The sequence below is a fragment of the Megascapheus bottae genome, chromosome 14 (genome assembly GCF_031878675.1).
Source record: "Megascapheus bottae isolate mThoBot1 chromosome 14, mThoBot2.hap1, whole genome shotgun sequence".
Taxonomy (NCBI): Eukaryota; Metazoa; Chordata; class Mammalia; order Rodentia; family Geomyidae; genus Megascapheus; species Megascapheus bottae.
The window spans coordinates 5,115,494-5,142,451 of NC_143522.1; the positions used below are offsets into that span (position 1 = coordinate 5,115,494).

The 26,958-nt window shown below is 47.3% G+C and overlaps 1 protein-coding gene across 14 annotated transcripts in view; it reads left to right on the forward strand.

Moving 5' to 3' along the window:
• Window positions 1-1,017: 1,017 nt before the first annotated feature.
• Window positions 1,018-26,958, forward strand: part of Plekhg3 (pleckstrin homology and RhoGEF domain containing G3) — a 58,684-nt gene continuing 32,743 nt past the window's right edge. For 4 of the 14 annotated variants that reach the window (XM_090344275.1, XM_090344282.1, XM_090344283.1 and 1 more), the window contains exons 1-2: window positions 3,033-3,175; window positions 13,331-13,440. In XM_090344275.1, coding sequence (XP_090200401.1) covers window positions 13,411-13,440 — 30 coding nt within the window. In that variant the 5' untranslated portion in view covers window positions 3,033-3,175; window positions 13,331-13,410. Of the gene's footprint in view, window positions 1,118-3,032; window positions 3,176-12,333; window positions 12,412-12,477; window positions 12,533-13,330; window positions 13,441-19,726; window positions 19,920-20,649; window positions 21,432-26,958 lie in introns of those variants that run through there. The other 10 variants (XM_090344285.1, XM_090344286.1, XM_090344284.1 and 7 more) reach the window with 8 other exon arrangements.

Consider the following 26,958-nt stretch of genomic DNA (forward strand, 5'->3'; position numbering starts at 1 on the left):
GCCAGTTGTGTTGAAGGTACCCCACAAGGTGTGGGTGGGGCTGGGCTGCAGGTATCACACCTGTTCTCTGGCCTCTGGAAGCATATGTCACACTTGCAGTCCAGTGGTGGCTGCCTGCTGTCTGCCTCCATATCGATGCTTGGTAATCCAGGGTAAGAGGATACAAGGAGGAGTTCAAGTGTCGTGTGTGTGTGTGTGTGTGTGTGTGTGTGTGTGTGTGTGTGCACATTGTGTGCACATGCCATGCACACATGCTAGCTAGTGTTGGGATGAACTCAGGGCCTGGGTGTTATTTCTTAGTTTTCCTTTTTTTTTTCCTCTGCCCCAGGCTGGCATTCCACCACCTGACCACAGCTCCACTTCCAACTTTTTTGGTCATTAACTAGAGATGAATCTTGTGGACTTTCCTGGGAAGGCTGCTTTTGAACATGATCCTCAGATCTCAGCGTTCCAAGAAGCTAGGATTATAGGAATGAGCTGCCAACACCTAGTTCAATTTTTATTAAAAAAAGAAAAGAATATGTAACAACACTTAAATTTAAGCAGCCACCTGTGGCTAGTGGTTACATGTCTAGAAGGTGGAGGCAGACCCGTCTAGTCTGCTTGCACATATCCTGTGGACTCCACTGATCTCACCATAGGGAGGGGCGAGGCTGGACTAGGCTCAAAGTGGGGCTCCCAGGATGGGGGAAGACAGCAGAGAGGGACATAAGAATGTTCTCAGAAGGAAACTACCATATAAGGCAGCCTGCTTCTGGCAGCCAGCCCTCAGGCTCTGAGAGGAGACTGATAGCTGGAGAAGGGGAGCCTATTGGAGGCCCCCATACAAGTCCTCCTGAGAGTTTTACAGGGCCTTGTTTCACATCTGAGGGCTGCTAGGGCTGTGAGTCTTGGCAGAGAGAGAGAGAGAGAAGGCACTGTTATTTTTCTTCTGAGGCCATGTGAACAGGGCAGCCCATGCACAAAGTTTCCATGGCATAATCTGACTGTGAAGCCCTGTGTGTCTGTGGGGGAGGGATAAGAAGAGGCCCTGAGCCCAGCCACACTCAGAACTGGCACAGGCCCAGCAGGCACATTCCCTCCCAATTCCTGCAGGATCTTGAACCATGGACTGGAGGTAGGGTGTGTGTTGTGGGGGGAGAGGCTGTGCCTGGCTGTCCAGGGCTTTTGGAAACTCATTTGGTTGGTGGTGGGGCGTGAGGGTGTTGGCTCTTCAGACATGAGGTAGAGGAAAGATCATTTTCGGAGAACTGGGCTGGGCTTTGGCTCTGGCAAGGCTGAAACTTGAATTCACTGGCAGGCAAAGCAAAGAGGCAAATGAGGGCCTCAGGTGTGTACCTTAGTGACCTCCCAACTGCAACCTACAGACCTTCCTTCCCTAGAAAGAATCGGAACCAGGGTCATTTGCCTAGAGCAATTGCAGGCAGCTCACTGAGGCCGTAAAGAAAAAAGGCTCCCTGAATAGCCACGGAAAACAAGCTTCTTGGACAGAAGTTAGGGATTTGGTACCTTGCTAACTTTGTTAATCAAGTACATCAAACTCCACTGAGCATTTTGCTTTCTGGCTTCATGTAAAACAACAGAGACCTCAGAGCACCAGGCACCACAAGTCTCCCTACGGTTGGTCACATGGAAAGGACCATGTTTGATCCTCTATTTTGCCCTAAATCATTCTTCCAGTAACAATCCCTGTGGGGATTTGAACTCAGGCTCTTCTGCCTTCACTCTTGTGCTCTTCACCACCTGAGTCTCCTACAGTAGATGTGCTGGATGTAGGCATTGTGGGTCTCTATCTTATGGCCTTGAAATGGTTCCACAGCTCTAACTTATCCAATGCCCCTAAGCTCCCAGCCCAGCCTTTCTTTTTCTCCTCAGCCCCTTGGGGTCTGGAAATCTCTAGTTTCCTAAAGGTGTGTTTAGTATTCCTGCATGTCCCTCCCCAATGTGGATGTGCCTGTGCCTGTTATAGGTTCGTTGTGACGTACCAGGCAGCAGCCCCAGGCCACAGAGGTAGCCAAGACAATCAGGCTTTTCTGCACCACGGTACAGGACACACAATGAATGCCCTCTCTCTCCACCAGTGCAGAAAGGCGCATTATTGCGGGTCGGGTGACTGGCCCCACTGGCTGTGATGTTTATGGTCTGCACAACCCCCACAAGGCGTGGCTCTAGTCAGTCCATACTGGGAGCCTGAGTAGGAGGAGGCAGGGTGATGCTTAGGGCTTGGTGTCCTTTCCTCCTGAAGTCTGTGAGCCTCATGGGAAGTAGCAGTCCTATGTCTCTTCTGTCAAGCCTTTTGGAGGCTGGTGTTGAAAATACTCCTGCATAAGCATGCACCATGCCTACCATGATAGCATCTCCCCAGTGTGGCCTTCTTTTTCCCCTTTCTTCCCCTTGTCTAGACTTTATGCAGGTTGGAGGTGGTGTGTGTGTGTGTGTGTGTGTGTGTGTGTGTGTGTGTGTGTGTGTGTACTGGGGTTTGAACTCAGGGACTGGATGCTGTTCCTTAGCTTTTTCAATCAACACTAGTGCTCTACCCCTTGAGCCACCTTCATTTCTGGCTTTTTTGCTGGTTTATTGACAAAAAGAGTCTCGCAGACTTCACTTCTCTATTGGCTTTGAACCTTGCTGCTCACATTTCAGCCTTCTAAGCAGCCAAGATTGCAGGCACGAGCCACTGGCACCTGGATTTTCTCTGATTCTCTTTCACCCTCCTTTACATTCACCCCTTGGAACACTTGGAGCTGCAGTGGCATTTCCTCTGATGTTCCAGGACTCGGAGAATGCGTTGTCACCAGTGAGAGTGAAAAGTAGAGAACCGAAAGCTCACTGGCCAGCACTGTTATTCCCGGTATGGGCTGGGGCAGTACAGGGAAGTCAGGCTTTCCTTCTCTCTGGACCTCAGGCAGCCAGTGGCCCCACCTGCCTGATGCAAAGCACTGACGGAGCAGGCTCACCCTTCCTGATGCACCGGAAGACAGCGATCTGATAAAATGGGTGTACCAAGGTGCCTGCTACTTAATGTAGTGGTCCTCCCTGGAGTATATGTTTAAGGGCTTTGCTTAACAGCAAAAGAGATAATCCCTAATTATAGAGCCATATAAGAGATAAGGCTTCTTTGGGTAGATCACAAGGGCTCTTCCTGCACTGGCAACAGTTCGTGTTATTTGGGAAGGTATTGTACTTAGTGTGTGTGTGTGTGTGTGTGTGTGTGTGTGTGTGTGTGTGTGTGTGTCCGTGTCTGTGTGTGGTGTCAGTACAGGAGTTTAAACTCAAGCCCTTGCTCTTTCACTTTCTACTCAAGATTGATGGTCGACTGAACTGTAGCTCCGCTTTCAGTTTTTTGGTGGTTAATTGGAGATAAGAGTCTCTCAGATTTGTTTGGCAGGCTGACTTTGAACTATAATCCTCAGATCTCAGCCTCCTGAATAGCTAGCATTACAGGGGTGAGCCAGCAGCACCCAAATTGTCTTTAACCTTGACCCTGATTTTATTGTTTTAACTGTGAAGGATTTGTGAAAGTTGAGGATTTGCTAAAATGTGGGAGACTCTGAACTTCTATATTCATCTGTGTCTTTAAAGGCCAGTCCCACTGTGAAAGTGGCTCCATACAGAAGGAAATATAGTAAGGTCATATAAAGGACAATAGGGACAAAGTTACCATTATAGGAACATGTATACTGGTTTTCAACTTCCAAAATCAATCTACTATAAAAATAAAATAGATTGACTCATGTGCTATCAACTATAACAATATAAATGTTGAGATGTAACTGATAAAAGTTAGAGGTAGACAGCCAGGTAAGGGCTCAACTGAATTTGTTTTGTCTCTGAAGGAGATAATTGAAAATGAGGTCGATCTGAGACCAAAGTGATCTCACTGGTTACAGTTACCAGCATAACCAATGGAACTAAACATTATAATTATCAGACATAAGAGGATTGGAAACAAAGGTGGAAATTGGATCTAAATCTTCATCTTTCTTAGGCAGAGTAGATATAGAAGTTCATAGATACCTGAAGTTGGTAAATAAAAATAACAACAAAATAATTTTAATGATTACGTAAAAGCAGAGCAATACAATAACTGTTTATAAAGAAGAGGACCTGGGCCAGGAGTGTGGCTTGGTGAAGAGTGCTTGCTTAGCATGCATGAAGCCCTGAGTTTGATTCCTTGGTACCGCATACACAGAAAAAAGTTGGAGTGGTACTGTGGCTCAAGTGGTAGAGTGCTATTCTTGAGAAAAACCCAAGAATAGTGCCCAGGCCTTGAGCTCAAGCCCCAGAACTGGCAGGGAAAAATTGGGGGGACTGAAGTGGGCAAAGAACTGTTGATTCTTTGTATAATTCCTGTGACATCTTGTTTAAATTACAGGCAGGTTTTGCTATCAGTAAACTTACAAGAGATACTCTCCTAACAATAAATTAATAAATAACACTATAACCATTAAAAAAGAAATACTTTTCTAATTTTTCATTTTCTATGACAGTGGATGATAGCAGGACACTTTATAAAAAGCTTAATTTTGTCAGACTTCAGTGGCTTACTCCCACAATCCTAGCTACTGAAGGAGTTGAAAGCTGGGAACTGGTGGCTCATGCCTGTAATCCTAGCTAATCAGCAGGCTGAGATTTGAGGATCACAGTTCAAAACCAAGAGATTGTTCCCAGGCCCTGAATTCAAGCCTCATGACAAAAAAAAAAAAGTTGGGATCTGAGAATTAAGGTATTAAGGTTAGAAACTAGGGAAATCTTGAAAACTCTTCTCTCCGACTTACCATAAAAAAGCTGGAAGGAGAGTTTTGGCTCAAATTGTAGAATGCTAGCCTTGTGTGAAAAAACTAGGAGATAATACTCAGGCCTGACTTCAAGCCCTAGTTCAAGCGTGCGCATGTGCGCACACACGCACACACACACACACACACACACACACACACGCACACACACACACAGCCTAGTTATTTATTTATTACTAAAAATGTAAACGGTAATAATATATAGCATAAATTTGATTACCTTAACCATATTGAAATGTACAGTCCAATAATATCACATTGTTGTGTAACAATCCAGAAATTTAAAAATTGAAATTCTGAACCCGTTAAATGCTTAATCCTAGTTCCCCTACCCCGCTGCTCCCCTCAGCTGTGGTAAACCACAACTCTATTTTCTGTACATAAATGACTAAGTATGATACCTCATATAGGTTAACTTTGTCTTTTGTGACTGGCTTATTTCACCTAACGTAACATTTCCAGGGCCCATCCATAGTGAAGTAATGCAAGGCTTTCTTCCTTTTAATAGAAATACTATTCCATTGAACATATGTGTATGTATATGTACATAGACACCATATTTTCTTCGGGTAGAATGGAGAAAAGCATGGATGTTTGAACTGTTTTTATTTTGGGGCTTCTGTGAATGATGTTGCAAGGCATATGGGCATGCAAGCTTTTTCTGGTGGTGATACTAGGATTTGAACTTAGTGTTTATTAGGCTCTATTTGCTTTGGTTATTTTTGAGATACAGTCTTGCCTTTTGTCTAGGCTGACCTAAACTGTGAACCTCCCATTTATGTTTAGCTGGATACATGACAGGTGCGTGTCCCTGCATCCAGCTTGTATTGGTTGAGATGGGGTTACGCTTGAACTGCAATCCCTCATCTGTACCTCCCAAGTGACTCAGATTAGAGTCACGGACCACTGTACCAGGCCTGTTTTTAAAAAAAGTCTAAGAAATTGACTGGGAATGTGGCTTAGTGGTGGAGTGCTTGCTTAGCATGTATGAAACCCTGAGTTCAATTCCTCAGTACCACATAAACAGAGAAAGCTGGAAGGGATGTTGTGGCTCAAGTGGTAGAGTGCTAGCCTGGAGCAAAAGAAGCTCAGGGATAGTGCCTAGGCCCTCAGTTCAAGCTGTCCAAATTTAAAAAAAAATGAAAAGGACATCCATGTCCCCCCCCCAAAAAAAAAGATGTGGAAATAATGCTCAGAGAATGTTGAGAGCTTATGCAAGTCCCTCTAGGGCTGAGGCATGAATGCTGGTCCTAGCAACTCCCTCCATCTTCCTGACTGCTGGGGAGTCAATCCAAGTCCAGCATCTTGTGATAGTTGGCCCTGTAAGCTGAAGGAAGCTTGAGACCAGAACCATGGGATAGGGTGAAGAAGGTACACAGAAAGGAACTAAGCTGGCATTGCCCTCTTTCTGATCCATGGGCTCCGCAGTATTTCCCATTGTCAGGTTCTCTAGGCCCTGTGAATAGCAACTCAGTTTCCTGGTGTGGTTTCTGAAGACTGTGAGCATCTGGGATCCAAGTTTCGTGTACATCATTATGGCACTTTCTTTCCCACAGCTCATTTTCTCCTCCCCCTTGGGACTCTTCGGTGGCGCTGAATTGTAGGGCTCCTGATATGTTCTCTTCTGGGTGATCAAAACCCAACCATCTGGTCCTTTTGATTCTCAGGCTAGAGCAGATCTCTTGGGAGGCTGGAGGCTCTGGGTGGAGCCCAGCATGCCTCCCCAACCTCTGACTTGGATGACTTCCCACTGTGTGAGGTGACAGCTTGTTCTTGGACAGGAAATGATTCTCAGTTCCAGATGCTCTCTGATGATCTGGGAGGTATGAAGTCAACACATGTAGAACTGACATCCTGTCCGGACCCAGCCATGAATGGACAGGTGAGCTGGGGTCCATGAGCACAGTGTGAGATACTTTCCATAGTAGGGGAAGAATATGGGATCTGGACGGGAGTATTCCCCATGGGGCTATCAGAAGGCATGGGAGTTATTTCCTTCCTTACCCGACTGTGGCTTTGTGGCCACCTGGTAGCCTCAGATGACTTTTGGAAAAGTCCTTTTTTTTTTATAGGCAGTGACCCTCAGAGTTGGGTGACAGCGGAGTTCAGGCATCTGGTGTCTATGGGTAGGAAGAAGGTTGACACCAGAGTCCTTCCTAGTTTCCCATTCTGCGCCATCTGCCTTTCCTGAAGTGGACCACTGAATAGCAGCTACTGTTGCAGTTTATCCCACTGTGGTTTTTTTCTTCCAATTCCTGGAAGGAATGTTCCTGGAGGCTCAGTGTCTAATATCTAGTGTCTAACTGGATGTAGCTATTAATTTCAGTGAATTAAAATGAACAATCCAATAATTAGTTGCACTGGTTTTATTTTAGGTGCTAAGTAGCCACATGTGGCCAGTACCACAGAAATGTCTTGGGACACTGCTATTTGACGCGTCTCCTCTTTTTCTCTGTGATTCTGTCTAGAGTCATGGCAAGTTACTGCTCCCTCAGCCTCAGGATTTCAGAGCTTATTGCCGACTGGGAATTCAAAAACAGAAAATAAACAGGCTGGAAAATGTTTTTGGTCCCTATTCAATAACTGAGTTCAGACTAGTCCTAGGCTCTGAAATTGTGCTCTTCTTGACTTTGGAGGTCACCCAATTCCTGTAATCAAGTGCTATTCTCCAGCAGCAATTCTGCTCTGCCCAGGTGCCCATCCACAAATCTATTCCACGATTTTGTCAAGGGTGGGGCTTGGATGAACCCTTGTTTCTGTTTTTTTGTTGGTCGTAGGCTTGAACTGTGGGCGCTGTCCCTGAGCTCTTCAGCTCAAGGCTACTGCCCACAGCACCACAGCACCACAGCACCACAGCACCACTTCTGACTTTCTAGTAATTAATTAGAGATAAGAGTCTCATGGTCTTTAGTGCCTGGGCTGGCTTTGAACTGCAATTCTCAGATTTCAGCCTCCTGAGTAGTTAGCATTACAGGCATGAGTCACTGCGCCCGGCATGGCTCTTGCTTTTTTTTTTTTTTTTTTTTTTTTTTTTTTTGCCAGTCCTGGGCTTGAGCTCAGGGCCTGAGCACTGTCCTTGGCTTTCTCAAGGCTAGAGCTCTACCACGTGAGCCTCGGCACCACTTCTGGCTTTTTCTGTATATGTGGTACCAAGGAATCGAACCCGGGTCTTCGTGCATGCTAGGCAAGCACTTTAACCACTAGGCCAAACTCCCGGCCGGCTCTTGCTTCTTAAGGAGTGCCTCTGCCACAGTCTGCCTACTTTCAGGCTTCCCAGTGTTGCTGGGATCACATGTCCGAGCCTATGTATCAAGATTCCCCGGTGGAAATAGAATCTTGCAGGCTTTTCTTCCCCAAACTGGTCTAGTACCTACATCCTCCCAACTTAGCCTCAACCAGCAATAATGGAGAAGGGATCCTATGAGCTTTACTTCCTGGGCTGCCCTCAATCTCTGATCCTCCCATTATCAGCCTCTCAGTTAGCTAGGATTACAGATGTGAGTCACTTCTTTCTTTCTTTTTTTGTAGGTCATGGGGCTTGAACTCTGGGCCTGGGCACTATTCCTGAGCTCTTCAGCTCAAGGCTATGGCCCTACCCTAGAGCTAACCTCCCACTTCCTGTTTTCTAGAGGTTAATTGGAGATAAGAGTGTCAGGTCCTTTTTTACCTGGGCTGGCTTTGAACCCTGATCCTCAGATCTCAGCCTCCTGAGTAGCTAGGATTACAGGCATGAGTCACCAAGCTTCTTTCCTTTTCTTTTTGGAGACAGGCATTCACTACATAGCTGAGCCTGGCCCTGAGCTCTTAATCTTCCTGCCTTGGTCTTCTGAGTGCTAGAAATACAGGGCTGGATTACATCCAGCTCCAGAGACCAATCTTGATCATAGGTTTGCCTTCCTGACACTGTCTTCTGCTCTTGGTATATCTTATCCTCTTCAGCTTCTCAAATCTTGCCCATCTCTTAAGACTGTTTAGAGCTCTCTACCTCCTATGCCTTCCCTGGTCAACCAGCAGTGAACTCTCTAATCTCTGCCCTCTGGTTCCAATTATGAAGCTATCTGCTTCCATTGTCTAGAGGGGCCCTTTAAAGATTTTGCTGCTCACGGTAAAATCTACAGGGTCAATGTCAAAGAGAGGGTGTGATGCTTTTGTGTCCCATGTGCAATGCTGAGCATATAGCACACTTAACTGAATATTTGGAATTTGATTCATGACTTTAAGGTGGAAAGTGACTGGGTGTCACAGTGTGCAAGAGTTTGTATTTAGCTCTCTTTAGATGAGAGATAAGCATTTCATTCAAGTGGCTGATGGCAATGGCTGCATTCCTATAGTAAAGACGTCTGGCCTTTCACCAAAGGACTTTTTTTTATAGCAGAGAATGACGCTAGAAGGGGAGGAACAGGAAGATGGGGAGGGCAGAGAGCATGTGTGTGATTCAGCTATTTCAGTGGGTGGGGGGAGAGCTGGCTCTCATGTTGGAGGAACTGATGTCCTCAGCTCAACTCAGCCTCTTCATTCTGCATCCTCTCCCCTCTTTTTTTTCTTGTCAGTTGTGGGGCTTGAACTTTGGGCCTGCATGCTGTCCCTAAGCTCTTTTGCTTAAGGCTAGTACTCTACCACTTTCAACCACAGTGCCATTTCTGGTGGTAGAATGGAAATAAGAGTCTCATGGCCTTTCCTGCCCAGGCTGGCTTTGAACTGCGATCCTTATGAGCAGCTACGCTTATAGACATAAGCCACTAGCAACCAGCTTCTGGATTCTTTTTTGGTCATGGGCTTGAACTCTGTGTCTGGCCACTGTCCCTGAGTTCTTCAGCCTAAGGCTATTGCTCTACCACATGAACTACAGCACTTCTGGTTTTCTGGTGGTTAATTGGAGATAAGAGTCTCACAGACTTTCCTGCCAGGGCTGGCTTTGAATGCAACCCTCAGATCTCAGCCTCCTGAGTAGCTAGGATTACAGGGGGAGCCACCGGTGCCAAACTTCTGGATCCGTTTTAACACTGATGGAGGCAGCCTTTCTTTTCTTTTCCTTTCTTTTCTTTTCTTTTCTGTTTTCTTTTTACCAGATCTGAGTCTGCATGGCATCCAGCTATTTCCCAAACATCTTACCTTATCTTTCAAAAGCCTCACATTTAGCCAGGTGTTGATGGCTCACCCCTGTAATCCTAGCTACTCTGGAAGCTGAGATCTGAAGATTGTGGTTCAAAGCCAGCCTGGGAGGAAAAAGTCAGTGAGAATCTTATCTCCACCTGACCACAAAACAAAACAAAACAAAACAAAAAAAAGCCAGAAGTAGAGCTATGAACCAAGTGGTAGAGTGCTAGCCTTGAGTGAAAAAAGCTAAAGTGTCTAGGCTAATGTGCTCCAGGGCTCATGTGTACATGTGTGCATACGCATGCATAAGTGCGCTCTCTCTCTCTCTCTTTCACACACACACACACACACACACACACACACACACACACAGCCCAACATATATAAGTACCGAAGCTATAATTCTAAAGCCTTTGAGTGATGACAAGATCTTTGAGATGAGCACATCCTTGATGCTTTGAAAGACAAAACACTATTTGAATAGACATTTTCTAAGTCGTTAAGATGGCGTCTCTTCAGGTTTGATAGTAAATAATTCATACAGTACTATTTGAAAAATCCAGGTCCTCAAATGCTCCTCCCTCCCTCCCTCCCTTCCTTCCTTCCTTTCTCTCTTTTCCTCCCTCGCTCTCTTTCTCTCTCTGTTTTTAATTTGATATTACTTCTCTTTCAGGTCAATGCCATGACTTGTCCTTGTTCTAAATGTACAATTCCCAGCAACCAGGAAACTCAGTAAGGGACTTCTGCATGGATGAATAGTGACTGGCTGGGTGAACAAATGTATAATTGCTTAATAAATATCTTCCCAGATGAACAAACAGCAACAGAAAATTATTATGCATTTACTACAACCCAGGCATACACTAAACACTTTACTGATATATTAGCTCATTCTTGGAGGTATATATATCTGAAAATTACACAGAAGAAGAATAGTTCTATTAGCTGACATCTAGGGCTTCTTGATAAGGATTAAAGGAACTAGGATACTGAGTTGGGGCTTGGGAGCTTTCATTTAGAAGTTGAAATGAAAGTAACATTATTTCCTAACTCTGGGAGCTAAGAACTATACTCCATACCTTGCACATATTTTCTCGTTTCAAATCTTGGGGCCCAGTGGTTAAAAGGATTGCCTAAGAAGCAGAGCTAGGCTGGGTGTGGTGACTTGTGCCTGTAATCCCTGTTAGTTTGGAGCTGAGTCAAAGTTGGGAGGATTCCAGGTTCAAGCCCAGCCCACGAAACTTGGTGAGACACTTGCTCAAAAATAAAATGGGTACTGGTGGCTCATGCCTGTGACCCTAGCTTCTCAGGAGGCTGAGATCTGAGGATCAAGGTTCAAAGTCAGCCAGGGCATTAAAGTTCATGAGACTCTTATCTCCAATTAACCACTAGAAAAGTGGAAGTGGATCTGTGGCTCAAGGAGTAGGGTGGTAGCCTTGAGTTGAAGAGCTCAGGGACAGTGCCCAGGCCCAGAGTTCAAGCCCCACGACTGAGAGGGGGAAGAAAAAAAAGCTACAAGTGGAGCTGTGGCTCAGTGGTAGGATGCTATCTTTGAGCACACAAGCTCAGGGACAGTGTCCAGGCCCAGAATTCAAGCCCCAGGACCTTCAAAAAATAAAATAAAATAAAATAAAATAAAATAAAAGGGGACTGTATCTAGCAGATACTGAATTCAACTTGAGTACCACACACACATTTGTTGACTCCAAAGTCTGTGTGCTTGCTTGGTTGCTTGTTTGCTTTCTTTTTTTTGTTGGTCATTGGCTTGAACTCAGGGCCTGCGTGCTGTCACTGAAGTTTTCTCTCAAGGCTAGCACTCCACCATTTTGAACTGTAATCCTCAGATCTCAGCCTCCTGAGTAGCTAGGATTACAAGTGTATGCCACCAGCTCCCAGCATATTTTCAAAGAGCTGCCTTACCATCCTGCACAGAAGAGAAAGAGCGGGGAGCTCTGTAGTCATAGGAACATCAAGGTTCTCTCTGAGAAGAGGCGGCTTAGCCAGGTGTCTGGGGCTGAGGAAGGATCTGGGGACAATTCCGGACCCCCTGGCCCCTCCGGGTCTGTAGGAGTCTTGGTGTCTGGCAGTGGGTCAAGTCTGTTCAGCAGCTCTTTGTAACCCTTAGCTTTACTCCCCAGAAGGATAGGACGGAATGTTCTCTGGGTTCTAGCAGCAGGACTAGGAGGCAGCAGAGCTGTGATTAGGGTTTAAAAGCCTGGTTGCCAGGCACAGGCCCTTCTTCACCTTTTATAGCCATCTAGCATGACACATGTGTTCAGAGAATTTTATTTTTTATTTTTATTTTTTTCTCCTCCCTCTAATCAGCTTTATGACCCAGAACACGTTCTTCCTTCTCTTTCTATCACTCATTTACCAGTCCTTGGAACAGGTTTGTTACTCACTGGCAAGTATGATAGACTTTTTGGTGAGCTTTTTTTTTTTTTCTTCAAATTTTTGAAATTGTTGTGGAACTCAGGGCCTGGGAGCTGTCCCTTAGCTTCTTGGTGGTTAATTGGAGGTAAGACCTCATGGACTTTCCTGTCTCGGCTGACTTCATTCATCCTCTGACCTTAGCATTTTGAGAGCTAAGATTACAGGCATGAGCCACAAGTGCCTGGCTCTTTCTGGAGAGTTTTAAGGTAATTTGAACCTCATTGGTTGGGCAGAACAGTAGGAGGCATCTGTTCCCTTAGGTTTGACTTGTTGACATTGCTCCAGCTTCCTCTGCTCTGGTCTGGTAGTGGGCCTTTTGGGAGTTGGGATGGGATATTTTGGTAGTATTATGGTGTTGGTTAAGGATAGGGGTTTAACGTTCAGAGACGTCCAGGTTTAGGTCTTGTCTTCATCCTTAAGGACCATATGGCTTAGGCCATGTGACTTGATGTCTCTAGGCCTTGTTGGGTTCTTCTGTAAAGTAAGAAAGAACTATTACCTGCCTCCGAGGATGGTAGCAGTGATGGAATGAGAATGCTTGTAAGATACTCAGTTCCTGACTCAGTGTTATCTTTGAATCTCCTTAGCAGGCCTCTGATATACACACACCTGAGATTGGGGTATTTGGATCACAGAATGAGGGGTTATGAAGTCAGCCTTTTCTCCCTACATACTGTGAGCCAAAAGAGAGATCGAGTTTTTTTTTTCTCCTTTAAAAAAAATTTTTTTTTTCTGTGCTAATTCTGGGGCTTGAACTTAGGGCCTCGTATTCTCCACCCCGCCCTTCCCCCCTTCAAAGTTGGCATTCTAGTATTTGAGCCGCAAGCTCTACTTAGGGCTTTCTGCTGGTTAATTGAAGATGACAGTGTTAGGAACTTTCAAAGCTTCAGCTGGCTTTGAATGGAAATCCTTAGATCTCAGGCACCTGAGTAGCTAGGATTACAGACATGAGTCACTGGCTTAAAAAAACAACCAAAAAAACCCCACTTTTTTTTTTTTTTAAGATGGTAGAATTCAAGAATGGGAGAAAAGAAGATTGAAGACTGAAGAAGAAAACAGCTTTTATGGGGGAGTGGCCAAGAGAATGGACCAGGGTAACTTCCAGCGAAGAACTGTGAGTGAAGGAATTAGACTCTTGTGTTTGTTTTGATATTTGTGAGATAGAGATTTTCTATGTAGCATAGTCTTTTCTTGAACTTGAGCTCTTCCTATCCCTGGCTTCGGAATATGCTGGGATTCCAGAAGAGCACTATCATATCCTGCTCAGAACTGGGGATTTTGATGAGAGTGCCCGGCAGGCAAGAATAGAATGGGACCCTGTCACTGCTCAAATGGAAGAATTAACCCTCTCTTTGGGCCAGTTCCTTCCTCTTCTCTCTCTCTCTCTCTCTCTCTCTCTCTCTCTCTCTCTCTCTCTCTCTCTCTCTCTCTCTCTCTCTCTCTCTCTCTCTCTCTCTCTCTCTCTCTCTCTCTCTTCTCTCTCTCTCTCTCTCTCTCTCTCTCTCTCTCTCTCTCTCTCTCTCTCTCTCTCTCTCTCTCTCTCTCTCTCTCTCTCTCTGTCTCTCTGTCTCTCTCTCTCTTTCTTGTTCTTGCCAATCCTGGGCTTGAACTCAGGGCCTGAACACTATCCTTGGGCTTTCTCAAGGCTAGAGCTCTATCACTTGAGCCATGTCACCATTTCTGGCTTTTTCTATGTATGTGGTACAGAGGAACAGAACCAGGGTCTTTGTGCATGCTAGGCAATCACTGTACCACTAGGCCAAACTCTAGCCCCCCCCCATTTCCTTATTTCTTTTTTTTTGCCAGTCCTGGGCTTGAGCTCAGGGCCTGAGCACTGTCCTTGGACTTTCCCAAGGCTAGACTCTACCACTTGAGCCTCAGCACCACTTCTGGCTTTTTTCTATGTATGTGGCACCGAGGAATCGAACCCAGGTCTTCGTGCATGCTAGGCAAACACTTTAACCACTAGGCCAAACTCCCCGCCCTCCTTATTTCTTATAGAGAAATTACTGGTGACAGGACACTATGGACTGGATCACAGATGCCCTTAACCAGCTATAACCAACCCATATTTTCCGTATGGTCTGTCACAGAACCCAAGAAAAGTGTATGTAGAGCAGTAGCTCTTGGGTTCCTGGTTCAGCTGCCCTGTCCTCTTTGGGAAGGCAGAAGCCAGGCTAGGAAGCCACAGGCCTTTGCCTGAGAGGAAAACAACAAGCACAATTACAGTGAAGGAGAAGGGCTCCATCTGTAAGCAACTGGGCAATTACCTGCTAATTAAGCTCTCATTAAATTTGTTTTCTGAGGGTTACAGTATAGTACTTGGAAGATGAACCCTGTCTGCTTGTCACCAAGGTGTTGAAGATGAAGCGTTTCATACGAATTAAGGTGGAAGCTTCCATCTAATTAAATATAATAACCTAGCTCATTCCAACATCCAGAGGCCTCACAGACAGAGGCCTTTTATCTTGGGAACCTGAGAGGAATTAGGAGGATTTTTTTTTCTTTTTCTTTTGAGTCTTCTGCATTTCAGAAGAAGAGAAGGGAAAAGATATTATGGGAAATGAATCCATCTTTTAGTTGTTGTTGGTCTTTGGGCTTGAATTCAGGGAATGGGTGCTCTCTCTGAGCTCTTTGCTCAAGGCTAGTGCTCTACCACTTTTAGCCACGGCTCTATTTCTGGTTTTTTGGTGGTTAATTAGAGATAAGAGTCTCATGGACTTTCCTGCCTGGACTGGCTTCTAACAGTGGTCCTCAAACATTAGTCTCCTGAATAGCTAGGATTATGGGCATGAACCACCAACACCCCACTGATCAATCTCTTTTTATCTGGATCAGGTGCCCATTAAGAAGTCAATCTCTAGCCTGGCACTAGTGTCTCACACACCTTTAATCCAAGCTCAGGCCCAGAGTTCAAGTCCAAGGACTAGCATGAAAGAATGCAACCTCTGGACCAAGCATGTCAGGTGTCTCACACCTGTAATCTTCAGGAGGCAGAGCTAGAGAGATCCAAGTCTGAGGCTAGCCCAGCAAAAGCTTGCTCAGCAAGCATAAGGCCCTGGGTTCAAGCCCTAGGATACTCTTCACCTCCAAGGGAATAAAATCAGCTGAATCAGAAACTTTCCAGTGGTTCTTCCAGACATCTAGATCTGAAAACTTCAACTAGAGAATGGCCATAATATTGATCATCAAGTTCTCAAAGAAACCAAACCATCATTTCACCCAGTACTTTCTATGCATACTCAGTAAAATCTTTTACTTCAGTACAAAGCAGGGTAAAGATTGTCTGTGTATGGGAATGCAGGTATAAAAACAGCCCAAGGCCAGCAGTCAGGGAAGGAAGGAGCAGTCAGCGTTGTGTGTAGAGCAATCCCAAAGCACGAAAGGCTGAGGTTTTGGTGCCAATTCCTTGTCTCAGGTGTTGTAAGTGCTGGGGAGGCCCCTTAATCTACTGATAAGGAAGGTGAACATAAGTGATCTCCAGAAATGGTTCACACGGGGCTCCTGGGTTCTTGAAAAACCACAAGTGATTGGCAAATGCTGTGTTGCAGACACAAACTCAAACAAACAGCTCATTTCCTCCAGGGGTGCCTTCCATTGCAGTGACTCCAGCTGAACCGGGAGGAGAAGAGAAGCTGTCTTTTTCCTTCCTCTACATGGTGTTCCTCTATTCTGATGTCAGATCTCTGGCACTTAAGTCCAGATGAAGCTATTAATAAACTTCGTCAAAAAGAGGACCTTCTAAAGATCATGACTCTCTCAGAGTTAGTTACCAATCTTCCTTTTTCCTTGGGTTTTCTGGAAGCCTGGGGCTAGGCACAAGGCTTTGAATCACTGAACAATCTAAGGCTGCTTTATAGTAACTCTCTTAACTTCGTAGTATGCGCTGCTGAAATGTGAAGAATTGGGTCCAGCCCACAGAAGGTCATAAGATTCTGTCACATTCTGTGTACAGGTAACTCTGGCTTAGGTGAAGGGCTCATAGGTTGTTTCTTTTCTTTTTGGTGGTGCTGGGGTTTGAAATCAGGGTCGGGTTTCTGCTAGGTAGAAAGGAAGAAAGCACGAATAAAATGTACAAATCAGCAGAGACAGGAGAATGGCTTAAACCCAGGAATTTAAGAAAAGCCTAAGTAATGTGGTGAGACCTTGTCTCAAAAAAATTTATACATACATTAAAATTGAGAGTAACATTTACAATTCAGGCTGGCATGTAGTGTGATAAGAGATCAAGCTTAATATAGACTTAGCATTGCTTTATGCAATCCTCAGTACCAGGAAAACCAATTCAATAGCTTTTAGCCCATGCAGAATAGCATAGTCGTCTACCCTGGGCTGGCTTTGAATGGAGATCCTCAGATCTCAGCCTCCTGAGTAGCTAGGATTACAGGCGTGAACCACTTGTGACCTGGACCTGATTTTGTGTGTGTGTGGGGGGGTGTGGACATGGGGCTTGAGAGCTCTTCAGCTCAAGGCTACTACCCCTTGAGCCACAGTATCACTTCCCATTTTCCAGTAATTAATTGAAGAGTCTCACAGACTTTAGTGCCTGGAATGGCTTTGAACCGCTATCCTCAGATCTCAGTCTCCTGAGTAGCTAGGATTACAGGTGTGAGCCACCATGCCCAGCTATTTGATGTATTTTGACACATGAAAGTTTTAATGTTTGATGATGTCTAGGTTAGGTGTTTTTCTTCTCTCTCTTCTTGTTGGATGTAGTCATTTTCCTCATTCCTCCTCCTTCTTCCTCCTGCTGTAATGCTGGGAATCAAACCCAGGGCATTGTGCATGCTATGCAAACTCTACCTTTGAATTGCATCTCCAGCCAACACTAAGAAACACTGCTAACACTCAACTTGTAACTGTGGAGGCCATGAGACTTGAGAGATTAGGAAGCTTTCAGAGTCACTACTGAGGAGAATTTCTTCCATGCTTCGGATTTCACTTCTCCATCTCAGTGAAGCTCTTTCTTAGAGCCAGAGAACAGAGCCCTGGGATCAGGGCTGTTTATGTCCCTTCCCTCTTCTGAGGTCTGCCACAATAGAGCAGCTGAAATGACAGTTTGGAAATGTCCTTTTATTGTGAAAATTCAATGGCCTTTGTCTCTAGGATTTGAAATTTTCATGCAAGTGTTGGCAGTGAAAAGCCAGGAGGGAGGAGGGGAAGAGATGAGAAACTACCGCTGAGTCCCACAGTGAGTCACCAGAAGTTGGGGTTGTTTTGTTTTTCTCACCCATAAAATGTAGAGAACACCTTCATTTCTCCAATCTCAGTGGGGGTGATGTGAAGATGAATTAATCTGTATTTGTTAGGACACTGGGAGATCTTAGATTAAAGGCACTACTGAGATTTAAGGTATTATTATAATAATAAATGATTTAATAGCAGGGTGAGGCTACCTAAGCAAGAATCGAGAGGAAGGAGACTCAGAGCTGTGGAGTAGTTGAAGCTTGGCACATCCATCTTTGGCATTGATTCTTCTTTCTTTCTCTCTGTTTTTCTTTCATTCTCTCTTTGTTACTGGAGTCTGGATTCAGGGCTCCACCTTTTTCAACTGGGGTTCCTCCAGTCTTGCTTCTGGCTGGTTATTTTGGAGGTGGAGTCTAGTGGACTTCTCTAGCTGAGCTGCAATCCTCTAGTTCTCAGCCTCTCAAGGCTACGATTACAAGCCCGAGCCACCTATGCCAAGATACAACATTCTTATTCTTGGCTGTCAGATTGGGCTGGTTCATCTGTCCTCAGTGTAGCTTTCTTACTACTTCTTTCAGTCTTCTGCTGTCATCTTATTTATATATGAGATCCACATTACAACCATTAGAAATTATTCCACACCTCATAATCAAGTACTGGATTGAACAGTTTCAGAAAGAAAGCAGAGAAGGTAGTAGTTAAAAGTCCAGTTCTTCCTCTGTCATGACTACCAAGTGTATCATCACTCACCAGCTTTCACGACCCAGTCTGTTTCTACTGTTCAAAGCCCTCAAACAGTAAGAACTTCAATCCAGGTTAGACCTAGCTAGGCTCTTGTTGGTCTGTGCTTTGGATAATGATGTCATTTTCTGAGCTTCACAATTCTCCCTGGAAAATGGGGAGGGGTTGAAAGCCCAAGAGCCACCCACAGTATGCATACACGAAAGGACAGTTATTGTTACTGTCTTTAATACTGTTACTTGCTCTGGCCCAGGAGAGAGGGCTGAACTCACAAGTTAGGTCAGGGGATTTCTGGGATCAGGCAAGGGTCTGGGAAGTTTCAGACGATCCGAGAAAAAGGCAAAACCAAGGAGATGGAGTGGAAGAGAGGGGATAGCATATCCCCAGGAAGGCTGCCATGAGCTGAGGCTTCTTTCCCCCTCCAGCTGGGAGATGCGGTCAGGGGAGCCTTAGCGGAAGTTTACACACGGTGCCCTGCGCCCTTCTGCAATCAGGGCTGTCTCGGGGGCGGCCCGGAGTCTGGGGCTCAGCACAGACCCTCCCTCCCCCGCCCCCCAAGGCATGTGGGTCCCCTCCGGGCGGCCCAGGCCACGCGCACCCTACCTTTCTCCAGGATCGGGTTTCAGAGTCACCTGAAAGCCATTTCTTCTCGTCCGTTCTCCCCCCCCCCCCCCGCCCCGCTCCGCCGCCTTGTAAAAGACGGGGGAGCCTCCGCCCCCCGCCCCGTCCGCCCTGGTTTCCAGGTGTGTGCCTTTCCCTGCGGTCAAGATCACGGCAGACACAGGCCTCTTTGTTTTTGTTTTTCTGCAAAACTGGGGTCCTCAATCACCAGGATACGGCGTCTTGTTTTCTCACCTACAGTTCCTCCCCGAGGCCACCCCGCCCCCGCCCGGGTGTCACCTTCTCCAGTTTGGGGTTACGGCGGTAAAGGGCCTGGTTTCAGGGAGGAATTCGAGACTCCCGCGGGCAGAGGTGGCCGGCTGCGGTGGGGGTGGATCAGGACCTCCACCTCCAGTCCCGACCCCGGACCCTCCCCCAGTCCGCACCCTCGGGGTGTCCGGGACGTCCACGGTCTCGGGTCCAGGGCTCTAAGGTGACCCCACCACGTGCGTCTAGGTAACTCGGGAGGGGCGGGCGGCCGCCCAGGCCTCCCGGGTGAGGGGCAGCGCTCGCCCCAGCTGGGGGGTTAACCATTACCCGAGGCCGCCTCGTTGCGCCCCGCTTGGCCTGCGCAGCGCCCCGAACCGCCCCCCACCCTCCCCACCCCACCCCCGGGCCGAGGAGCTGCCGAAGGCTGGATTCCAGTCGCCAGCGCGAGTCTCCGCCCACTGGAAAAATTCCTGGTCCGCCCCTCCTCGCTCCTGCCCTCCTTCCCTCTCTCTCTCTCTCCCTCCCTCCCTCCCTCCCTCCGGCCCGCCTAGGCTCAGGCACCGCTTGGCCCCGACTTCCTGCGGGGCGCTGGGAAGCGGCGCGCACTCGGGGTTCCGAGGGCCGCGCTGGGCGCGGGCCGCGTCCCCGGCCGCCTCCCGACGGGCAGTGGGCGGGCGCAGCCGGCGGCCTCGGCCTCTTCCGAGAGCGACTTTCAAACGCGCGCCCGCGTCGCCGCGTCACCCGGCAGCTCCGCGCGCCGCGCCGGTCCGGAGTCAGCGGGGAGGCCACGGATCGGTGAGTGACCCCCACTTCTCCCCTCTCCCGGGACTCACGTGCGGTCGGCCCAGGGGTGCTGCCTGGAGGCACGCGGGGTCCCCCCCGCCCCCCGTCTTCCCAGGCCCTCCGGGGCAGCCCCCAGGCGGGGACAGAGGACTGGGAGCCACCTGGGAGGGCCGGGGCGGCGTTGGCTGCGGGCTGGGTGGCAGTGCTCGTCGATCCTTGGGGGAGATCTGCCCCGTCCTTATTGCCCCCTCCCCGGAAACCGAAGGGGCGAGTGCCCTGGTTGGCCCGCCCGTGTGAAGTCTAGGGAGCCCGCCGGGCTGCGCCCGCCCGCTCCAGCTGGTGCACCGGCGGACTAGCTCCTCGCCTCGGGCCGCGCACCGACCCGGGGAAGGACTCCGCGGCCCCGCGGCGCTCAGCCCCGTCCGGGTTAGAGGCGCACGGCACTAGCTCCTGGGAATCCCGGCTTCTCTTGGCCGGTCGCGAGCGGGCGCCCGAAACGGGGTGTCCCGGAGCTGTAGGCACCGGGCCGTGTGATTGCCACGGACTGCCGCGTCCTTGCCCGCTCCTGCCATCCACAGGTTTGGTTATTTGCACCCGATTCTCAGCCCTTGGGTTTGCGAAGCCGGGGAGAAGGAGTTCATGTTTGAGATTTTTCAAGACGTTGTTTAGGTAGCTTTTTCTTTTGGGGGAGCAACTTTTCGCAGATAAATAAAAAGGGAGGCTGGCGGATGTGGGTTTTTTGGGGGGGCGGGAGGGGAAGGAATGAGTGGCAAAGACATGGTTAGCGTTTCATTCTGGAGGTCACTCCCTCAGCCATCGGCCCAGATCCTGGCCTGGCCGTTGCTCTGAGGCCCCCAGCAGGCGACCAGGACTGCATCACCTAACAACAGGGAACCCTGGCCTGGGGGTTCCGAGAGTCTCCCCAGTTATGCCTTTGCACACAGCCCAGTCACAAGGCGCTTGCTCAAGAAATAATAAGCAGGGAGAATAATGATAGCCCAGAAAGGCCTGGCGTGCCCGAAGAAGATGCTTTCAAACCTCTCCATTGTGGGACTTGGAAATCTGCACCACGGAATCCCCACTACCTTCAGCAGAAAACCTAGGGACCAAGAAGACCCTGTCATTCTTCACCTGTGGGCTCGCTCTCCTTAGCTGGTGTGGCTTCCCTTTGTACACCTGCTATTAACGTTCTTGCTGCTTCTGCTGTCCCCTCCCTTCCTGAAAGGTTGGACAGCCAATCCCTTGGGTCCCTGGAAATGGGGCTTGGAACTGGTTAACCCCAGGCCAAATCCCAGCTGCTAGGGATTGTTTTGTTTAAGAAATGCTTTGTGGCTTTTCCATTTTTTGTTATTAGAAGTGGCAGCAGGATGAATAAAAAGGGCAGTGGACTGAGAGTCTAGCCTGGATCGCTGTCTGACTTTTAGCCTGGATCTGCTACATAGCATCAAAGATGGATAGTCACCAGATTGGAAGGCTGCTCAGATTAGCCTGCTCCATTTACACTGGAAAGCAGAAGAGCCAGAGGTGAGATGATTTCAGCCTGGGTCTCTCTATTGGCCAAATAAGGACCAGGGCTCAGATTTCCTCACATTTAGTCCTGGCTTTTTCCACCCTCATCTGCCTCAATCTACATATCTTTTCTGAATTCTACATGAATAAAGCAGGATTGCTTGCTTTTCAGCAAAATACTCAGTAAACTCCTATAGCAAAACCCCCCAAAACCAAAAAAAAAAGCAAACAAAAAAAAAACCCAACCAACCAAACAAAAAAACAACCATAAAAGTAAAAAAGAAAAAAAAAGCATCCCAGTGGGTGGGTGGGTCTCTTCAAGAGCTTTACAACTGGATATGGCCCATGTGTGCCACTAGAAGATGGTAGACATCAGGAGCAATGGTGGGAGTTTACTTCTCTGGCCTGACCTTTTTCAGCTCCAGAGTAAACATTGGCCTTACCAAATCCACTGCTATCCCAGGATCACTGTGTTTACCAAAGCAGGCCAAAGGCCACAGCCTGCGAGATGGCCTGGACTGGAGGGGGAAAGGGTCTGTAGCAATACCATACATCTCACCTCCTCCATCCCATTCTCAGAACTTAGGGAGGCTCTTGGCTCTAAGCTGGGAGGTAGCCACAAACCCTGGCTAGGCCCTGGTGTTGGAGGATTAATTGTGAAGCTATTTTGTGTTGTTTTGGAGGTGGAGGGGGGTTCTGGTGATGGGAGGGTGTTGCCTTTGCAGCTGCAGAGTGCTGTCTTCAGCCCCTCCTCAGTGACTCCTCCCTCTTCCCTGCCTGCCCAGACTGTTTCTCTGCTCAGGCTGCTGCCCTGCCCCGCCCCTTTGGCCAGCTGCATGTCCATAGGCCTTTGTTCTTCCATGACTACAACCTTCCCTGCCCTCCTTGCTGCCTTTCTTCCTCAGTTTCTGGCGCCCTTCAAACTGGGACTGGGGCACCTGGAAATAACTACTGCCAGCAGCAAGGTTCTCTGAACCTTGGGTTATATGTGTGACAGGCCCTTATTTCCTTTTGCTAGACTCTGTCTCTTTCCCTCTCCTCTGTTCCTCTTTCATATTTCTATCTCTCAGGTCTCATATATCCATTCACTCAGCAGTTATTACTATTATTATATGTGACTCTTGGGCTCTGGGGACCTAGCAGTGGTCAAAATATAGCATTCCAACTGCCCTGCACAGTAGACATCTTATGGGGGAAGCTGATAATAAATGAGTTAGATAATTGAAACAGTGAGCATATTTATGATTGCAGAAAGCTATGATGGGGAAAGTAGAAGCAACTTGTCATGGGAGGGTTGGGGTGCTAGTTTAGAATGGGGTGTCCAGAAAAGGTTTCCTCCAGGCAGGACTTTAGAACTGAGGTCTAGAAGAGGCCCTTTTCCTTCAGCTCTGATTTGCTTTCTTTCAGCATCCCACTGTGGTAACACTTAGGAACAGGGTTTAGAGTTGGACATACACAGGCTCCAATCTTGACTTGCCATCTTTCTAGCTCTGTAGTCTTGACATGTTGTTTTGAGCCTGTGCTTTTCACCTGTACAATGGAGTTAGTCATTGTACTACAGCATGTGCCATTGCGAGTGTGAACAATGAGATCATGTGTGTAGAGCTGTGCAGTAAATTATTTCTCCAATCAAATTTTGCAGGGGTCATGTGGGCTATTTCAAACTTTTTAAGTATTGAGTAGGAGCAGGAGCAGGGCAGTTCATGAAAATAGGGAACCTGATTGACCCTCCCTTGCATTGGAATTCCCATCTGCTTACAATCTGCTGATGAATCACACCTCCCCAGCCTTTCCAGTTGGCCTCACAACTGTGAAGGCTGTCCACCCCTCCTCAACCTCTAGATCAGCTATACTGGAAGGGGAGGGGACAGAAAGGTGAGGAACATGAGGAGGGCCTGCAGAGTTGGCAAGAGGTCAATGGAGGCTCTGGAGGAAGCTCTGCAAAGGTCTTTGATAAGGGTTTACCAGGGATCCTGATTAATTAATTAGGATTATTTATTTATTTATTTATTTATTTATTTTTTTGCCAGTCCTGGGCTTTAGCTCAGGGCCTGAGCACTGTCCTTGGACTTTCTCAAGGCTAGAGCTCTACCACTTGAGCCTCAGCACCACTTCCGGCTTTTTTCTATGTATGTGGTATCGAGGAATCGAACCCAGGTCTTCATGCATGCTAGGCAAGCACTTTAACCACTAGGCCAAACTCCCAGCCCCTAATTAGGATTAATTATTATTATTATTATTTTTGTGTTGCTACAGGCCTTGAACTCAGGAACTGGGTGCTGTTTCTGAGCTTTTCTGCTCAAGGCTAGTCCTCTACTACTTGAGCCACAACTTCCCTTCTGTTTTCTTTTCTTTCTTTTTTTTTTTTTTTTTTTTGCCGATTAATTGCAGAAATGAGTCTCAGGGTTTTCCTGCCCCAGCCAACTTTGAATTTCAATCCTCAGATCTCAGCCTCCTGAGTAGCAACTAGGCATGAGCCACTGGTGTCTTGGCAGAATTAAATTTTGAGATGGAGTCTTGCTGGCTTGCCCCGACTGGCTTCCTGTTCTTGGCCTGAAATGATATTCCTGCTTCAGCCTTGCAAGTGCAGCTGCCCACTACAGTGCATGGCTGAGAATTTCAGTAACAGAACAACACAGTGAGAGCTTTGGACCAGGCCTGTAGGCTTCAAACTGCTTCCCGTCAGCTCATCACATGAGTCTCTTCCCTTCTCTGCTGGAACTATGGGCCTCCAAAGGGTGTAATCTAAAGTGTTGCTGTCAAAATTTGTGGTGAGCGGTTTCCTGGGGTCCCTGTGTGGTTCAGGAAGTGAGGGATGGGCTGAGGGTGAGGCTCAGAGAAGTGGTCATCAGACAGGCCCCTCCCCTTGGTTACTCGCTGAGTAGCCAGGCTCTCCTTGTCGATGAAGGAACTTTCTGAGCCTGCCAGTTGGGGCAAAGCTGGATAGAATCTGGCCTCATAGGAAGTGAGAGAGACAGAGAGAGAGACAGAGAGAGAGAGAGACAGAGAGACAGACAGAGAAAGAGACACAGAGAGAGAAAGAGACAGAGAGAGAGGGAGAGAGAGAACTCTGAGCAGCCCAAGCATGTTTGTGATGTGACCTGAAGTCAGAAGAAAGAAAATTGGGCAGTGTCCAATCTGTGATCAGCAAGGGCCCAGTCTAGAGAGGCTGGCAGCTCCTTGGGATGGAGGCTGGCTGGAGATACAGGCTGGCCTAGCTACCTTAGCTGTGTGGGTTCATTATGATTAGAAGTCTCTCAGGGTTACCTGCCCATGACTCACTCCTATAATCCTAGCTACTTGGAAGGCTGAGATCTGAGGATTGTGGTTTGGAGCTAGTCTGGGCAAGACCATTTGTGAGATTGTCTTGCATTGTGTATGGGTTTGAAAGCTTCATACAGTCACATAAGTTCCACTATACTCAAGAAAGTTTTGCTGGGCACCAGTGGCTCACACGTGTAATTCTGGCTTCTCAGAAGGCTGAATCTGAGGATCTTGGTTTGAACCCAGCCTGGGTAGGAAAGTCTGTGAGATTCTTATCTTCAAGTAACCAGCAAAATTCCACAAGTGGAGCTGTAGTTCATGTGGATCAAAAGAACTCAGGGACAGTGCCCAGGTCCTGAGTTCAAGCCTCAGTATGGGCATACACATGCAAGAGTATGAGAACAGCATGGAGATTAGTACAGTGCATGACACGCAGGGCGTGCTGAGCCTCTGAGGGCACCTCACTCTCAGAGTAACAAGGGCTAGAGAGTCTCGTTAGCTGCAGTTCAAGCCCATCTGGGTGGGCTGTTCCCATCTGGGAGTGCAAAGAGGGAGATAAGGGCTTGGTGCCTTTTCTTGGCTGGGCTTTGGGAGGGAGCTCAGATGTAAGTTCAGGGACCCAAAGGCCACTTCTCTATTTCATGCTGAGCAGATCTGCCTAAACTTAAAACCTGAGTAAGATTCTAGCAGGTACCCTGGTGTCTGTGTATGCAATGAGGGCCCTAGAAGTTGCTCTAATCACTGCTAGAGTTTGAGTTGAGATGAGAGGAAGATGGAAGTCTGTGATATCAGAATCCCAGGAAGAGAGATGGGTTTTGCAGGGCACTGGCTGCTCTGAAGAACTCATCTCTTTTATTCCCTTATTTGTTAGGCTCTGTGTGTGTGTGTGTGTGTGTGTGTGTGTGTGTGTGTGTGTGTGTACATACACTAGAGAGTTGAGCAACAGCACAGTATTTACTGAAAGGAAAAGGGAACCAGTATTGATGTAGCCTCCATCCATCAACTCGCTACTGCGTCCCCAGTGCCTGTTTATCTATCTATTTATAATTCTATCTCTACACGATAGATAAATAGATGCGATAGATAGAGGGCAGGTTTCCAATACTTGTCAAATAAGCAAAAATGCAAATATTTGATAAGGCCTTAAGAATTAAAGAAACTTTATGCTTCTCACACATGTTTTGTTTCTGTCTGGAAGTAGTCAGGACGTAAGATTTTCAGAGGTTGCCAGGGAGCTGGAGACTCACGCCTGTAACTACTAACTACTAGTCAGAAGGCTGAGATCTGAAGTTTGCACTTTGAAGGCAGCCTGGGCTGAAAAGTTCATGAGGTTCTTACCTTCAATTAGCCAGTGAAATGCTGGGAGTGAAGCTGTGTCTTAAGTGGTATAGTTCTAACCTTGAGCAAAAAAGAAGCCAAGTGAGAGCATAGGCCCCGAGTTCAAGCCCCAGTATAGGAGTGGGAAGATTCTCAGAGATTTAACCCAACTGTGTGCATAGTGGGGCAGGCAGCCCTGTGTTTCTGTAGCCTTTTAAGGTGTAAGGGAACCTGGATTTACTGGGAGTAGTCTTCCCAGGTTTGATGCAGAATTTGCTACCCTGCAAGTTGGGCCTGGAGTGAGTGGGCATGAAGCTATGCTTATAGCATTGAGTATGTATCCCATATTATGTAGTATGATAGCCCTTACCACCACTGCAACCCTAACTGTGGAGCAGCTATCCAGCAGCCGTTCTGACCTGACTAAAGCCAGCAAGACATCACCCCGGCCAGGGACTCAGGATCCCAGGAAATTCACACCAGAGTCTTGAGATTCTGTAAGCTTTTTCCTGTGAGCTATGTCATCCTGTTTCTGAGTGCAGTACAGATAAGAAATGGCAAACAAAAGCAAGCAGACAAACCAGACTTTAGAGAGGGAAAATGACAATAAATAAGTGTTGGCAATGAGAAGAGCTTGCTGAGATTGGAGCCCTAGGAAAACCTGTCCTAGCAGGAGAGTCAAGGCTGTTTGTTCAGGGGAAATGATTTGGCATACCTTTGGCCTCTGGTGATTGTCATTGGAGTAATGGGTGGTGGGTGGTTGGTGGGTAATTGTAGCTCTGAGTTGTCAAGAAAAGGTACGTTGTATCCCCTTGACTGTTCAGAAAGGGAAGAAGTGTACATTTTGAAAAGATTCTCACTCAAACTAGCTTAAAAAATTTAAAGATGCTGCTATTAAGTAATCATATGAAGGAGCCTCTCTATAAAGCAAAGAAGTAGACCCAGCTACTCCATGGAGAAG